General features: G+C 41.5%; 1 protein-coding gene across 2 annotated transcripts in view; it reads right to left on the bottom strand.

The window, feature by feature from the left end:
• The window catches only part of LOC5510332 (transient receptor potential cation channel subfamily A member 1-like), a 30099-nt gene extending 15688 nt beyond the window's left edge, over positions 1 to 14411 (bottom strand). Inside the window, exons 1-3 of one of the 2 annotated variants that reach the window (XM_048721921.1) lie at positions 13915 to 14411; positions 9915 to 10122; positions 9153 to 9285 (exon numbers count right to left, since the gene is read on the bottom strand). In XM_048721921.1, the coding sequence (XP_048577878.1) occupies positions 9153 to 9285; positions 9915 to 10122; positions 13915 to 14318 (745 nt within the window). In that variant the 5' untranslated portion in view covers positions 14319 to 14411. Of the gene's footprint in view, positions 1 to 9152; positions 9286 to 9914; positions 10123 to 11957; positions 12999 to 13914 lie in introns of those variants that run through there. The other variant, XM_048721922.1, reaches the window with a different exon arrangement.
• Positions 14412 to 15898: the final 1487 nt, after the last annotated feature.

Below are 15898 nucleotides of genomic sequence, written 5' to 3'. Positions count from 1 at the left end.
CGGAGCATACCATTTTGTAGAATAGCCTAGCGATCTCTATGTTATCTCCGGAGCATACCATTTTGTAGAATAGCCCTAGCGATCTCTATGTTATCTCCGGAGCATACCATTTTGTAGAATAGCCCTAGCGATCTCTATGTTATCTGCGGAGCATACCATTTTGTAGAATAGCCCTAGCGATCTCTATGTTATCTGCGGAGCATACCATTTGTAGAATAGCCCTAGCGATCTCTATGTTATCTGCGGAGCATACCATTTTGTAGAATAGCCCTAGCGATCTCTATGTTATCTGCGGAGCATACCATTTTGTAGAATAGCCTAGCGATCTCTATGTTATCTGCGGAGCATACCATTTTGTAGAATAGCCTAGCGATCTCTATGTTATCTGCGGAGCATACCATTTTGTAGAATAGCCTAGCGATCTCTATGTTATCTCCGGAGCATACCATTTTGTAGAATAGCCCTAGCGATCTCTATGTTATCTGCGGAGCATACCATTTTGTAGAATAGCCCTAGCGATCTCTATGTTATCTGCGGAGCATACCATTTTGTAGAATAGCCCTAGCGATCTCTATGTTATCTGCGGAGCATACCATTTTGTAGAATAGCCCTAGCGATCTCTATGTTATCTGCGGAGCATACCATTTTGTAGAGTAGCCCTAGCGATCTCTATGTTATCTGCGGAGCATACCATTTTGTAGAATAGCCCTAGCGATCTCTATATTATCTGCGGAGCATACCATTTTGTAGAATAGCCCTAGCGATCTCTATGTTATCTCCGGAGCATACCATTTTGTAGAATAGCCCTAGCGATCTCTATGTTATCTCCGGAGCATACCATTTTGTAGAATAGCCCTAGCGATCTCTATGTTATCTCCGGAGCATACCATTTTGTAGAATAGCCCTAGCGATCTCTATGTTATCTGCGGAGCATACCATTTTGTAGAATAGCCCTAGCGATCTCTATGTTATCTGCGGAGCATACCATTTTGTAGAATAGCCCTAGCGATCTCTATGTTATCTGCGGAGCATACCATTTTGTAGAATAGCCCTAGCGATCTCTATGTTATCTCCGGAGCATACCATTTTGTAGAATAGCCCTAGCGATCTCTATGTTATCTGCGGAGCATACCATTTTGTAGAATAGCCCTAGCGATCTCTATGTTATCTGCGGAGAATACCATTTTGTAGAATAGCCCTAGCGATCTCTATGTTATCTGCGGAGCATACCATTTTGTAGAATAGCCCTAGCGATCTCTATGTTATCTGCGGAGCATACCATTTTGTAGAATAGCCCTAGCGATCTCTATGTTATCTGCGGAGCATACCATTTGTAGAATAGCCCTAGCGATCTCTATGTTATCTGCGGAGCATACCATTTTGTAGAATAGCCCTAGCGATCTCTATGTTATCTGCGGAGCATCCCATTTTGTAGAATAGCCCTAGCGATCTCTATGTTATCTGCGGAGCATACCATTTTGTAGAATAGCCTAGCGATCTCTATGTTATCTGCGGAGCATACCATTTTGTAGAATAGCCTAGCGATCTCTATGTTATCTCCGGAGCATACCATTTTGTAGAGTAGCCCTAGCGATCTCTATGTTATCTGCGGAGCATACCATTTTGTAGAATAGCCCTAGCGATCTCTATATTATCTGCGGAGCATACCATTTTGTAGAATAGCCCTAGCGATCTCTATGTTATCTGCGAAGCATACCATTTTGTAGAATAGCCCTAGCGATCTCTATGTTATCTGCGGAGCATACCATTTTGTAGAGTAGCCCTAGCGATCTCTATGTTATCTGCGGAGCATACCATTTTGTAGAATAGCCCTAGCGATCTCTATATTATCTGCGGAGCATACCATTTTGTAGAATAGCCCTAGCGATCTCTATGTTATCTCCGGAGCATACCATTTTGTAGAATAGCCCTAGCGATCTCTATGTTATCTCCGGAGCATACCATTTTGTAGAATAGCCCTAGCGATCTCTATGTTATCTCCGGAGCATACCATTTTGTAGAATAGCCCTAGCGATCTCTATGTTATCTGCGGAGCATACCATTTTGTAGAATAGCCCTAGCGATCTCTATGTTATCTGCGGAGCATACCATTTTGTAGAATAGCCCTAGCGATCTCTATGTTATCTGCGGAGCATACCATTTTGTAGAATAGCCCTAGCGATCTCTATGTTATCTCCGGAGCATACCATTTTGTAGAATAGCCCTAGCGATCTCTATGTTATCTGCGGAGCATACCATTTTGTAGAATAGCCCTAGCGATCTCTATGTTATCTGCGGAGAATACCATTTTGTAGAATAGCCCTAGCGATCTCTATGTTATCTGCGGAGCATACCATTTTGTAGAATAGCCCTAGCGATCTCTATGTTATCTGCGGAGCATACCATTTTGTAGAATAGCCCTAGCGATCTCTATGTTATCTCCGGAGCATACCATTTTGTAGAATAGCCCTAGCGATCTCTATGTTATCTGCGGAGCATACCATTTTGTAGAATAGCCCTAGCGATCTCTATGTTATCTGCGGAGAATACCATTTTGTAGAATAGCCCTAGCGATCTCTATGTTATCTGCGGAGCATACCATTTTGTAGAATAGCCCTAGCGATCTCTATGTTATCTGCGGAGCATACCATTTTGTAGAATAGCCCTAGCGATCTCTATGTTATCTGCGGAGCATACCATTTTGTAGAGTAGCCCTAGCGATCTCTATGTTATCTGCGGAGCATACCATTTTGTAGAATAGCCCTAGCGATCTCTATATTATCTGCGGAGCATACCATTTTGTAGAATAGCCCTAGCGATCTCTATGTTATCTCCGGAGAATACCATTTTGTAGAATAGCCCTAGCGATCTCTATGTTATCTCCGGAGCATACCATTTTGTAGAATAGCCCTAGCGATCTCTATGTTATTTCCGGAGCATACCATTTTGTAGAATAGCCCTAGCGATCTCTATGTTATCTGCGGAGCATACCATTTTGTAGAATAGCCCTAGCGATCTCTATGTTATCTCCGGAGCATACCATTTTGTAGAATAGCCCTAGCGATCTCTATGTTATCTCCGGAGCATACCATTTTGTAGAATAGCCCTAGCGATCTCTATGTTATCTCCGGAGCATACCATTTTGTAGAATAGCCCTAGCGATCTCTATGTTATCTGCGGAGCATATCATTTTGTAGAATAGCCCTAGCGATCTCTATGTTATCTGCGGAGCATACCATTTTGTAGAATAGCCCTAGCGATCTCTATGTTATCTCCGGAGCATACCATTTTGTAGAATAGCCCTAGCGATCTCTATGTTATCTGCGGAGCATACCATTTTGTAGTATAGCCCTAGCGATCTCTATGTTATCTGCGGAGCATACCATTTTGTAGAATAGCCCTAGCGATCTCTATGTTATCTGCGGAGCATACCATTTTGTAGAATAGCCTAGCGATCTCTATGTTATCTCCGAAGCATACCATTTTGTAGAATAGCCCTAGCGATCTCTATGTTATCTCCGAAGCATACCATTTTGTAGAATAGCCCTAGCGATCTCTATGTTATCTGCGGAGCATACCATTTTGTAGAATAGCCCTAGCGATCTCTATGTTATCTGCGGAGCATACCATTTTGTAGAGTAGCCCTAGCGATCTCTATGTTATCTGCGGAGCATACCATTTTGTAGAGTAGCCCTAGCGATCTCTATGTTATCTGCGGAGCATACCATTTTGTAGAATAGCCCTAGCGATCTCTATGTTATCTCCGGAGCATACCATTTTGTAGAATAGCCCTAGCGATCTCTATGTTATCTCCGGAGCATACCATTTTGTAGAATAGCCCTAGCGATCTCTATGTTATCTCCGGAGCATACCATTTTGTAGAATAGCCCTAGCGATCTCTATATTATCTGCGGAGCATATCATTTTGTAGAATAGCCCTAGCGATCTCTATGTTATCTCCGGAGCATACCATTTTGTAGAATAGCCCTAGCGATCTCTATGTTATCTCCGGAGCATACCATTTTGTAGAATAGCCCTAGCGATCTCTATGTTATCTCCGGAGCATACCATTTTGTAGAATAGCCCTAGCGATCTCTATGTTATCTCCGGAGCATACCATTTTGTAGAATAGCCCTAGCGATCTCTATGTTATCTCCGGAGCATACCATTTTGTAGAATAGCCCTAGCGATCTCTATGTTATCTGCGGAGCATACCATTTTGTAGAATAGCCCTAGCGATCTCTATGTTATCTACGGAACATCCCATTTTGTAGAATAGCCCTAGCGATCTCTATGTTATCTGCGGAACATCCCATTTTGTAGAATAGCCCTAGCGATCTCTATGTTATCTCCGGAGCATACCATTTTGTAGAATAGCCCTAGCGATCTCTATGTTATCTGCGGAGCATACCATTTTGTAGTATAGCCCTAGCGATCTCTATGTTATCTGCGGAGCATACCATTTTGTAGAATAGCCTAGCGATCTCTATGTTATCTGCGGAGCATACCATTTTGTAGAATAGCCTAGCGATCTCTATGTTATCTCCGAAGCATACCATTTTGTAGAATAGCCCTAGCGATCTCTATGTTATCTGCGGAGCATACCATTTTGTAGAATAGCCCTAGCGATCTCTATGTTATCTGCGGAGCATACCATTTTGTAGAATAGCCCTAGCGATCTCTATGTTATCTGCGGAGCATACCATTTTGTAGAGTAGCCCTAGCGATCTCTATGTTATCTGCGGAGCATACCATTTTGTAGAATAGCCCTAGCGATCTCTATGTTATCTGCGGAGCATACCATTTTGTAGAATAGCCCTAGCGATCTCTATGTTATCTGCGGAGCATACCATTTTGTAGAATAGCCCTAGCGATCTCTATGTTATCTCCGGAGCATACCATTTTGTAGAATAGCCCTAGCGATCTCTATGTTATCTGCGGAGCATACCATTTTGTAGAGTAGCCCTAGCGATCTCTATGTTATCTGCGGAGCATACCATTTTGTAGAATAGCCCTAGCGATCTCTATGTTATCTGCGGAGCATACCATTTTGTAGAATAGCCCTAGCGATCTCTATGTTATCTGCGGAGCATACCATTTTGTAGAATAGCCCTAGCGATCTCTATGTTATCTCCGGAGCATACCATTTTGTAGAATAGCCCTAGCGATCTCTATGTTATCTGCGGAGCATACCATTTTGTAGAATAGCCCTAGCGATCTCTATGTTATCTCCGGAGCATACCATTTTGTAGAATAGCCCTAGCGATCTCTATGTTATCTCCGGAGCATACCATTTTGTAGAATAGCCCTAGCGATCTCTATGTTATCTCCGGAGCATACCATTTTGTAGAATAGCCCTAGCGATCTCTATGTTATCTCCGGAGCATACCATTTTGTAGAATAGCCCTAGCGATCTCTATGTTATCTGCGGAGCATATCATTTTGTAGAATAGCCCTAGCGATCTCTATGTTATCTCCGGAGCATACCATTTTGTAGAATAGCCCTAGCGATCTCTATGTTATCTCCGGAGCATACCATTTTGTAGAATAGCCCTAGCGATCTCTATGTTATCTGCGGAGCATACCATTTTGTAGAATAGCCCTAGCGATCTCTATGTTATCTGCGGAGCATACCATTTTGTAGAATAGCCCTAGCGATCTCTATGTTATCTGCGGAGCATACCATTTTGTAGAATAGCCCTAGCGATCTCTATGTTATCTGCGGAGCATACCATTTTGTAGAATAGCCCTAGCGATCTCTATGTTATCTGCGGAGCATCCCATTTTGTAGAATAGCCCTAGCAATCTCTATGTTATCTCCGGAGCATACCATTTTGTAGAATAGCCCTAGCGATCTCTATGTTATCTGCGGAGCATACCATTTTGTAGAATAGCCCTAGCGATCTCTATGTTATCTGCGGAGCATACCATTTTGTAGAATAGCCCTAGCGATCTCTATGTTATCTGCGGAGCATCCCATTTTGTAGAATAGCCCTAGCGATCTCTATGTTATCTCCGGAGCATACCATTTTGTAGAATAGCCCTAGCGATCTCTATGTTATTTGCGGAGCATACCATTTTGTAGTATAGCCCTAGCGATCTCTATGTTATCTGCGGAACATCCCATTTTGTAGAATAGCCCTAGCGATCTCTATGTTATCTGCGGAGCATACCATTTTGTAGAATAGCCCTAGCGATCTCTATGTTATCTGCGGAGCATACCATTTTGTAGTATAGCCCTAGCGATCTCTATGTTATCTGCGGAGCATACCATTTTGTAGAATAGCCTAGCGATCTCTATGTTATCTGCGGAGCATACCATTTTGTAGAATAGCCTAGCGATCTCTATGTTATCTCCGAAGCATACCATTTTGTAGAATAGCCCTAGCGATCTCTATGTTATCTGCGGAGCATACCATTTTGTAGAATAGCCCTAGCGATCTCTATGTTATCTGCGGAGCATACCATTTTGTAGAATAGCCCTAGCGATCTCTATGTTATCTGCGGAGCATACCATTTTGTAGAGTAGCCCTAGCGATCTCTATGTTATCTGCGGAGCATACCATTTTGTAGAATAGCCCTAGCGATCTCTATGTTATCTGCGGAGCATACCATTTTGTAGAGTAGCCCTAGCGATCTCTATGTTATCTCCGGAGCATACCATTTTGTAGAATAGCCCTAGCGATCTCTATGTTATCTGCGGAGCATACCATTTTGTAGAATAGCCCTAGCGATCTCTATGTTATCTCCGGAGCATACCATTTTGTAGAATAGCCCTAGCGATCTCTATGTTATCTCCGGAGCATACCATTTTGTAGAATAGCCCTAGCGATCTCTATGTTATCTCCGGAGCATACCATTTTGTAGAATAGCCCTAGCGATCTCTATGTTATCTGCGGAGCATATCATTTTGTAGAATAGCCCTAGCGATCTCTATGTTATCTCCGGAGCATACCATTTTGTAGAATAGCCCTAGCGATCTCTATGTTATCTCCGGAGCATACCATTTTGTAGAATAGCCCTAGCGATCTCTATGTTATCTGCGGAGCATACCATTTTGTAGAATAGCCCTAGCGATCTCTATGTTATCTGCGGAGCATACCATTTTGTAGAATAGCCCTAGCGATCTCTATGTTATCTGCGGAGCATACCATTTTGTAGAATAGCCCTAGCGATCTCTATGTTATCTGCGGAGCATACCATTTTGTAGAATAGCCCTAGCGATCTCTATGTTATCTGCGGAGCATCCCATTTTGTAGAATAGCCCTAGCGATCTCTATGTTATCTCCGGAGCATACCATTTTGTAGAATAGCCCTAGCGATCTCTATGTTATCTGCGGAGCATACCATTTTGTAGAATAGCCCTAGCGATCTCTATGTTATCTGCGGAGCATACCATTTTGTAGAATAGCCCTAGCGATCTCTATGTTATCTCCGGAGCATACCATTTTGTAGAATAGCCCTAGCGATCTCTATGTTATCTCCGGAGCATACCATTTTGTAGAATAGCCCTAGCGATCTCTATGTTATCTGCGGAGCATACCATTTTGTAGTATAGCCCTAGCGATCTCTATGTTATCTGCGGAGCATACCATTTTGTAGAATAGCCTAGCGATCTCTATGTTATCTGCGGAGCATACCATTTTGTAGAATAGCCTAGCGATCTCTATGTTATCTCCGAAGCATACCATTTTGTAGAATAGCCCTAGCGATCTCTATGTTATCTGCGGAGCATACCATTTTGTAGAGTAGCCCTAGCGATCTCTATGTTATCTGCGGAGCATACCATTTTGTAGAATAGCCCTAGCGATCTCTATATTATCTGCGGAGCATACCATTTTGTAGAATAGCCCTAGCGATCTCTATGTTATCTCCGGAGCATACCATTTTGTAGAATAGCCCTAGCGATCTCTATGTTATCTCCGGAGCATACCATTTTGTAGAATAGCCCTAGCGATCTCTATGTTATCTCCGGAGCATACCATTTTGTAGAATAGCCCTAGCGATCTCTATGTTATCTGCGGAGCATACCATTTTGTAGAATAGCCCTAGCGATATCTATGTTATCTGCGGAGCATACCATTTTGTAGAATAGCCCTAGCGATCTCTATGTTATCTGCGGAGCATCCCATTTTGTAGAATAGCCCTAGCGATCTCTATGTTATCTCCGGAGCATACCATTTTGTAGAATAGCCCTAGCGATCTCTATGTTATCTGCGGAGCATACCATTTTGTAGTATAGCCCTAGCGATCTCTATGTTATCTGCGGAGCATACCATTTTGTAGAATAGCCTAGCGATCTCTATGTTATCTGCGGAGCATACCATTTTGTAGAATAGCCTAGCGATCTCTATGTTATCTCCGAAGCATACCATTTTGTAGAATAGCCCTAGCGATCTCTATGTTATCTGCGGAGCATACCATTTTGTAGAATAGCCCTAGCGATCTCTATGTTATCTGCGGAGCATACCATTTTGTAGAATAGCCCTAGCGATCTCTATGTTATCTGCGGAGCATACCATTTTGTAGAGTAGCCCTAGCGATCTCTATGTTATCTCCGGAGCATACCATTTTGTAGAATAGCCCTAGCGATCTCTATGTTATCTGCGGAGCATACCATTTTGTAGAATAGCCCTAGCGATCTCTATGTTATCTCCGGAGCATACCATTTTGTAGAATAGCCCTAGCGATCTCTATGTTATCTCCGGAGCATACCATTTTGTAGAATAGCCCTAGCGATCTCTATGTTATCTCCGGAGCATACCATTTTGTAGAATAGCCCTAGCGATCTCTATGTTATCTGCGGAGCATATCATTTTGTAGAATAGCCCTAGCGATCTCTATGTTATCTGCGGAGCATACCATTTTGTAGAATAGCCCTAGCGATCTCTATGTTATCTCCGGAGCATACCATTTTGTAGAATAGCCCTAGCGATCTCTATGTTATCTCCGGAGCATACCACTTTGTAGAATAGCCCTAGCGATCTCTATGTTATCTCCGGAGCATACCATTTGGTAGAATAGCCCTAGCGATCTCTATGTTTTCTGCGGAGCATATTTGTAGAATATTCCTAGCGATCTCTATGTTATCTGCGGAGCATGCCATTTGTAGAATAGCCTAGCGATCTCTATGTTATCTCCGGAGCATACCATTTGTAGAATAGCCTTAGCGATTTCTGTGTTGCCTGCCGTCACAGCCAAGTGAATTAACGTCGAATCGTCGGTCCCGACTGCCTTATAGTTTGCTCCTTTTTCGACAAGCATCGAGAAGACCTCCAGGTCTCCCTGTAAAACAGAGAAAAAGTGACGGGGATGGCGAGTCCCAATCTCGTCCCCAGCGCCCTTCTTATTTCTTCGCATGCGTCGCCAAACGAAGGGCTCTGGAAAACTCCACATTTTGGAGCGCGCTAGTTGGTCAATAAAAAACGTATGAATTACTTCCGATACTATCGAAGTTGTCCCGAATGTTGCAAAGCTATCGAATAATTTTATTCGCATTACTTCAAACGGGCAAAAATAGAAACAAAAGAAATCTAAACGTCTCAAACATACCAAAAATGGGGCTACCATTATCCCGAAAAAAGAAGTAACTTAAATTTAGATCTTTCCCGCTGCTGCTTGAACAAGTTTACAGTGAGTTTTGACGAAATTTCGCTGTTGGACTGCAAGATTATTTCTTTCTGTTTATGTTAAATTTCGAGGTTTCCCTGATTTCTCTAAAGAAAACCTAATGGCTTCAGCGAGACTGACAAAGGCCGAGTCAACAATTTTCCGAAAATGCACTGTGATCACCTTGCTGCAAGATTTTAGCCCTTCCTTCAGCAACGCATGCGCAGAAATAAGAAGTGCTCTAAGCTCGAAACAAAAGTACGGCAACTCTACTCTCTCACACTGTTTGTCGATCTTTAGGTTACCTGAATGGCAGCGACGTGTAAAGGCGTCATAAACAGCTTATTACGAGCCTCGATATCGGGCCGATCGAGAGCCTCCAAGAGCAAGGCAACCACTTCCCTGCTACCGCGCCTGCACGCATAGTGCAGCGGTGTTGCGTCGTTTTTGTTGGCTGCGTTTGGATTTGCGCGGTTTTCCAACAAAATATTGGTGGCTTTCTCCCAACCAAATCTAGAAAATGAAAATATAACTTTTTGTCAAAGCCAACGGCTTGTGTACTTTCACGAAATATTATTATCAAAATAATGTGTAGTTCCAGAAAATATCTATACCCCTTCCCCCCCCCCCCCCATTGAGGGGATTGGAAATTCCAGGGGGTGGGGGTTCAAACGCCCAGGAATTTCCAGAGGGGAGGGGGGGGGTAAAATGTCCATTTTCCTTAACAGTTACTGTATTTATTTTTTTCCAGGGGGTTGAAAATTGGATATGGATATTTTCTGGAACTACACAAGGAGCAAAAGCTCGGAAGAACCCTCTGCCTTGAGCTATGAGCTTATGTTGTCTAGCCTTGTTTCCTACTATACGTCAACATATTCTAACTGTATCTTTGTGTGCCCTACGTCCTCAAGCGCGTGGTTTGCTCGTCTTTTGTTTACGTCTTTTAGCGTGATTGTTTTTTGTATGCTTTGCATGTTATTTGGCGTGTAGCGTGAGTACTTTAGATGTCTTTTTGCGTCGTCTAGCGTGCATGCTTTGCGCTTTTTTTCTGTGTCGTCTAGCGTGTATGCTTTGCACTTCTTTCTACGTCGTCTAGCATGCATGCTTTGCGCGTCTTTCTACGCCGTCTAGCGTGTATATTTTGCGCGTCTTTCTGTTTCGTCTAGCGTGTACACTTTGCGCGTCTTTCTTTGTCGCCTAGCGTGTATATTTCGCGCGTCTTTTTGTGTCGTCTAGCGTGTATACTTTGCGCGTCTTTCTGCGTCGTCTAGCGTGTATACTTTGCGCGTCTTTCGATGTGGTTTAGCGTGTATGCTTTGCGCGTGGCCGTTAATAGCGGGAAACGTCTAGTTTTCAATTGTGGCTTGGCCGTTCTTATTTTTGGAGCATTTTAAGGCTGAAAATGTTTAAAATTTTAATGTTCATGAAAATATAATACGATGAGTTTTTAGGAAGTGCTTTACACGAATAATCAGTAGCAATAATGCCCGAGGTTGTTATTGTGAACATATAAATTTGATTCTGTATTTAAGAACGCTTCAGTCTAACAAAGCAATATTTTGCTATTTTGCTTTATCTGAGCCTCGAAACGTTCTAAGCATGTTTTTAGAATTTGGCGAAATCTCAGGCCGGACTTTCTTATAAAAAAAGGTTCTAATAAAAAACAGAGTGTACTATTAGTCCATCAATCTACGTCAAAAAAGGAGCCAACATCGGACTAATTGCAACACAAGGTTTTTTTAACGGTTTCTTGCTCAGAAAGTATCCCTCTAACATACTAAAAGTCTAAAAAAATCGGAGCAGGCAGACCCCGAAAAACGGGATCGAATTTTTCTATACAAGGCTTGTATGAAAAACCACAGGGTTCCCAAATCATGAAAATCACGAAAAAAATACATACTTTAGAAAAAAGAAATTTATATCACTATAAATTACTAGAAATATTTATTTCTACACAATTAGGATAAAAATTAACGTTATTTAAAGTAGTTTAGTTTTTTTTTGGTAAAATGCACAGATTTTTTTAGCTATCATATTGTCACCACCACCAGACAATTCGTTCAAATAAATGAGTATACGTGATAAAAACAGGTTCTCACAAAAATAGTGCTTAGTGGTTCTTAATAATAATAATAATTATAATAATAATAATAATAATAATAATAATAATAATAATAATAATAATAATAATAATAATAATAATAATAATAATAATAATGCCATTGATTCAGTTTAAAACAAGAAAGTATATGGACACATTACTCATAATATAATCATTCCCATAGATTCTTTAATGTTGGAAGTTTTTATAATTTCTTTTAAGTTAAGACCCTGTTACAGGTTCTTACCCGTGGGTACATATTTAATCCATGGAATCCGTGTCTTCGATTGAGAGGATATAATTATACGATGACCCTTTGCATTGGCCGTAGGGAGAACACGCTAGATTGTTCATGCGGCAGGAGCACTAAACGTGCTGCAGTCCTGGAGTTCTCTCAAGATCTGTTAAGGGTTCACCCTGTCGTTGACCACCTTCTAGGCTCAGACTTCAGACCGTTTTTCTATCGCCTTTCCATTGGTTGACTTGAAAGAATACTGAAACTTGGAACTGTGGAACATGGCTGCTGCTGAAGTTTGGATTTTGTTACTCTTTTAGCTCTGTCCTGTTAGCAGCTGCCTGTGCGCGGATGTAGGGTGAGGAGACAAGCTTCTTGAGCGATGCCCCCTTCCTACCCGTATTCATGGAAAGTGGTATCACAACCAAGAAGCGCATGATAAAAAGCAACAAATTAAATAACAAATAGAAATAACAAAACTTTTCCCTAGCAGCTCATTTATGGCCGTCATTCCCCACATCTTTGTGTAGATTTGGATTTCGGCTCATGTAGATGTCATGGGCTTTCATACGGAATTATCGTCACCGACAGCAACGGTGATGCTAATCGTGTGTACGATTTTACCGCCGCTTTCCACATAAGCAATCATATCTTCGATTAGTCATCAGCTTGCTTCCGTGTCCATTGTGCCACAACCCGCTTAACCCTCGGATACTTGCTTAACATTTGAATAAAATTCTGCTTGTTTTTCATGGCCACCGTTGAGAAGCCATCGGCCTTACCGATCAAAACACCAAATAATGTGAAATAATGTGTCGGCTTCCTTGGGCCAGGGTATTCAGTGTAGATGAGCACCTCCATCAAATGGATACTGTAGCTCGGTAGATGGTGTTTTGGTATTCATCTTATGTGGACCAAATGACCTCGGGCAAAACAGGCTTCTGTACCACTCTCATAGAGTCTAACAATGCTGGATGAAAACTTCAGAGCTCAAAGGGAAATTTGTTGTTCAAGAGGTCTTCTGGGGATGAGCTAGAATTGAACGCTGAAACGACAGCTATAACATGTACGACGTCATTGATATGTACGACGTTATGTCTAAAAGGGTTGAATGTCTACAAGCATCGTGATGGTGACAAAATTTATATTTTTTAACAGGATAAGCCCCTTCAGACTCCTTATGATAACATTGTGGTCCTGCATTAAAAGTCATACTTAAGAAAGATAACAATAAACTTGAGATCGACGCCATTAAAATCAAACAAACTCAAACTAATGATAATAATTACATGGTGTGCTTGACTCTCTTAATACCCGTAAAGCTAGCTAGAAACCTGCGGGTTTTGCCAAAAACAGATAAGCTATATCAGATAATGTTGCTTTTTATCCAGATCTCGTAGAAATATGTATTTCTTGTCATTTTTAGTGGTATAAATTTGATTTTTTCAAAGTATGTATATTTTTCGTGATTTTCATGATTTGGGATTCCTGTGGTTTTTCATACAAGCCTTGTACGGGGAAATTCGGTGCTGTTTTTTGCTGTGTTTGCGTGCTCCGATTTTTTTTTGGCTTTTATTATGTTGTTAAGGGAGACTTGGTTAATACAAAAACGTTGAAAAATTTTGTGTTGTATTAATTAGTCCGATCTTAAACCGTAAATTGACTGGGCTATATTATTTGTTTACATTAATAAAAAAAGAAGCTCAATTCATCAAAATCACATTATTATAAACAAAAAACAGTGTTAGATAATAGTATGCTTCCAGTGTAGAATGTAGTGCAAAGATTGCTTGTCATAACATAGTACGTCATGGGCTATTGACGTCAATATAAAAGCTCGAAATAAGCAATTGAAATCCCCATGAGATAAACAACGATAACAATTAAAAAGCTTAGAAACGTAGTTTAATTTTACAGAGAAAGACTGAATTTTTATAACATTATGTGGTGTATATTAAAACATATTCACCTTGCTGCGATGTGTAAGGGAGTATTCCACTCATCTCGAGTCGTGATGTCAACAATTGATCCGTTGCGGATAAGTTCTGCCATCGCTTCAACACGGTTGTATCTTGTCGCATGGTGCAACGCCGAAAAACCGGTGTCATCCATCTTATTCAGACTAAGATCACTATTTTTCAATACCCTATCGATTGCTTTTCCTAAGGCATCGAGTTTTCCCGATCGAATTATCTCATGAATGCCGGTGAGTCGCTTATGCGAAGAATTATAAAGTTCACTCATTTCCACCAATGTGTTATTTTGGACGAGTTTCACTAAAAAATTATCGCTTGTATTCGCCATTTCCTCATCTGAATCCGCAGATTTGTTATTGTACGAGGCGCCATTCTCAATCTTTCTTCTTCTCCCCATCGTAGGGGTCTTTACCGGCAAACTGAACAGGACAACTGGGAGATTTCAGCGTTTCGCAGCCTCGTTTGCTTTATTATTTGCATAAATGATTCGTGCTGTGACATGTCACGCACCACATAACATGCGTATCTACGGCAATTGGTCAGGCATTACTTTAAAAGTGTGCAAAAGATGACGCATTTGTTAACGTGCAAAATGCAAGCGGGGGCGTCAGCCAATAGAAAAGAATAAACGCATTAAATGCAAGGTCAAAATAAAACAAATTTAGCAATGTTGTTATTGCAGGCAACAAGATCCTTCCCGTGATGCATTACCTTCGTGGTATATTATTATGAGATTTCAGATCTGTGCTATGACATGTTTTTTTTCTTTTTCATATTTAATTCGTAGAGATATCAAATTGAACTTAATAATGTTGTGTTTTACAATAAACTTCTTTTAATAGGAATTCAAGCCAAAAGCTTTCAAGATGATTTTATCCACCCTTGCCAATGAATGTAAAAATATAATGTACGAAAGAAGGGGGCAGTATCCCTTTATACCGGAATGTTGTTTATACCTGGTTGTTTAGTAAAGCGTGACCCACAGAAAACTCAAGCGTTTGTCTAGAACAAACTGTGCTCTCACGCGTGAAGTTTTTCATGCAGAGTGCAAAACGGCGACCCCCTATGGTTTTTCCCTGTGTATTTCTATTATGTGATCAGCTGGTCTAACGTACCTTATTCAGCTTAATTTTCGTGCTTACTGACAAAAATTCGTGATTTCAAAAAATTCAAAAACGTAACGCTTCAATTTTCGCGAAATTTAAGACGCGCAAAAATAATAGCCTACCTGTAGGAGGGCCCCCGAATGGTCCCCCTTATTTCGATGTGCTCGCATGCTCGCATGCTCGCATGCTCGCGCAATTTATTCCGCCATGCTCGCATGCTCGCGCAATTTATTCCGCCTAAAAATGCTCGGTCTCGCATAAAAAAAAAACAGGGTCTTCGCTAGCTCGCAAGTGCTCGCAAAAGACCCTTCGGAGGCCCTTGTAGGCTTTGATAGTTTTTTCCGGCAAAACCAATAAAATATTTTCAAACAACTTACTTAACTCACTGCTAAATCAAACAGATAGAGTTTCCTAGCGACTGCCTCGAGGAACCCAAGGTGCGTGGGCAGCATAACGATGCACGAGAACGAGGCGGAACTAGCTCGGTGGAAGGGGAGGGGGAGGGGGGGGAATAAAAATAAGGAACGCGAACATTCCCCCTCTTTTCTCTTCTCTTTCGATCCCTTCCCCCTCCACCGCCTCATTCTCGCGTCTCGTTCCGCTAACCTCGACGCCCTGGGTTTCCGAGGTTGCCTAGTGACCAAATTCAAGTCATTTTCTACCCGGACAACTCCTTTTTTGTGTCGCTTTATGGTTAAGTCTACTGAGACTTAAAGTTGCACAGTGTAATTTGTCAAACAAATTTGGCAGACGACAGAGGGGGGAAAAAGAGGGAAAGAAAGAGGGGGAAAAGACGTCTTTTCGTCTTCGAGCGTATACTGAGAGAGAGAGGTCTTTTCGTCTTCGCGCGTATACTGAGAGAGAGAGAGAG

This window comes from Nematostella vectensis, chromosome 14, assembly GCF_932526225.1.
Source record: "Nematostella vectensis chromosome 14, jaNemVect1.1, whole genome shotgun sequence".
Lineage (NCBI taxonomy): Eukaryota > Metazoa > Cnidaria > Anthozoa > Actiniaria > Edwardsiidae > Nematostella > Nematostella vectensis.
This window is presented reverse-complemented; position numbering and strand designations above follow the sequence as displayed.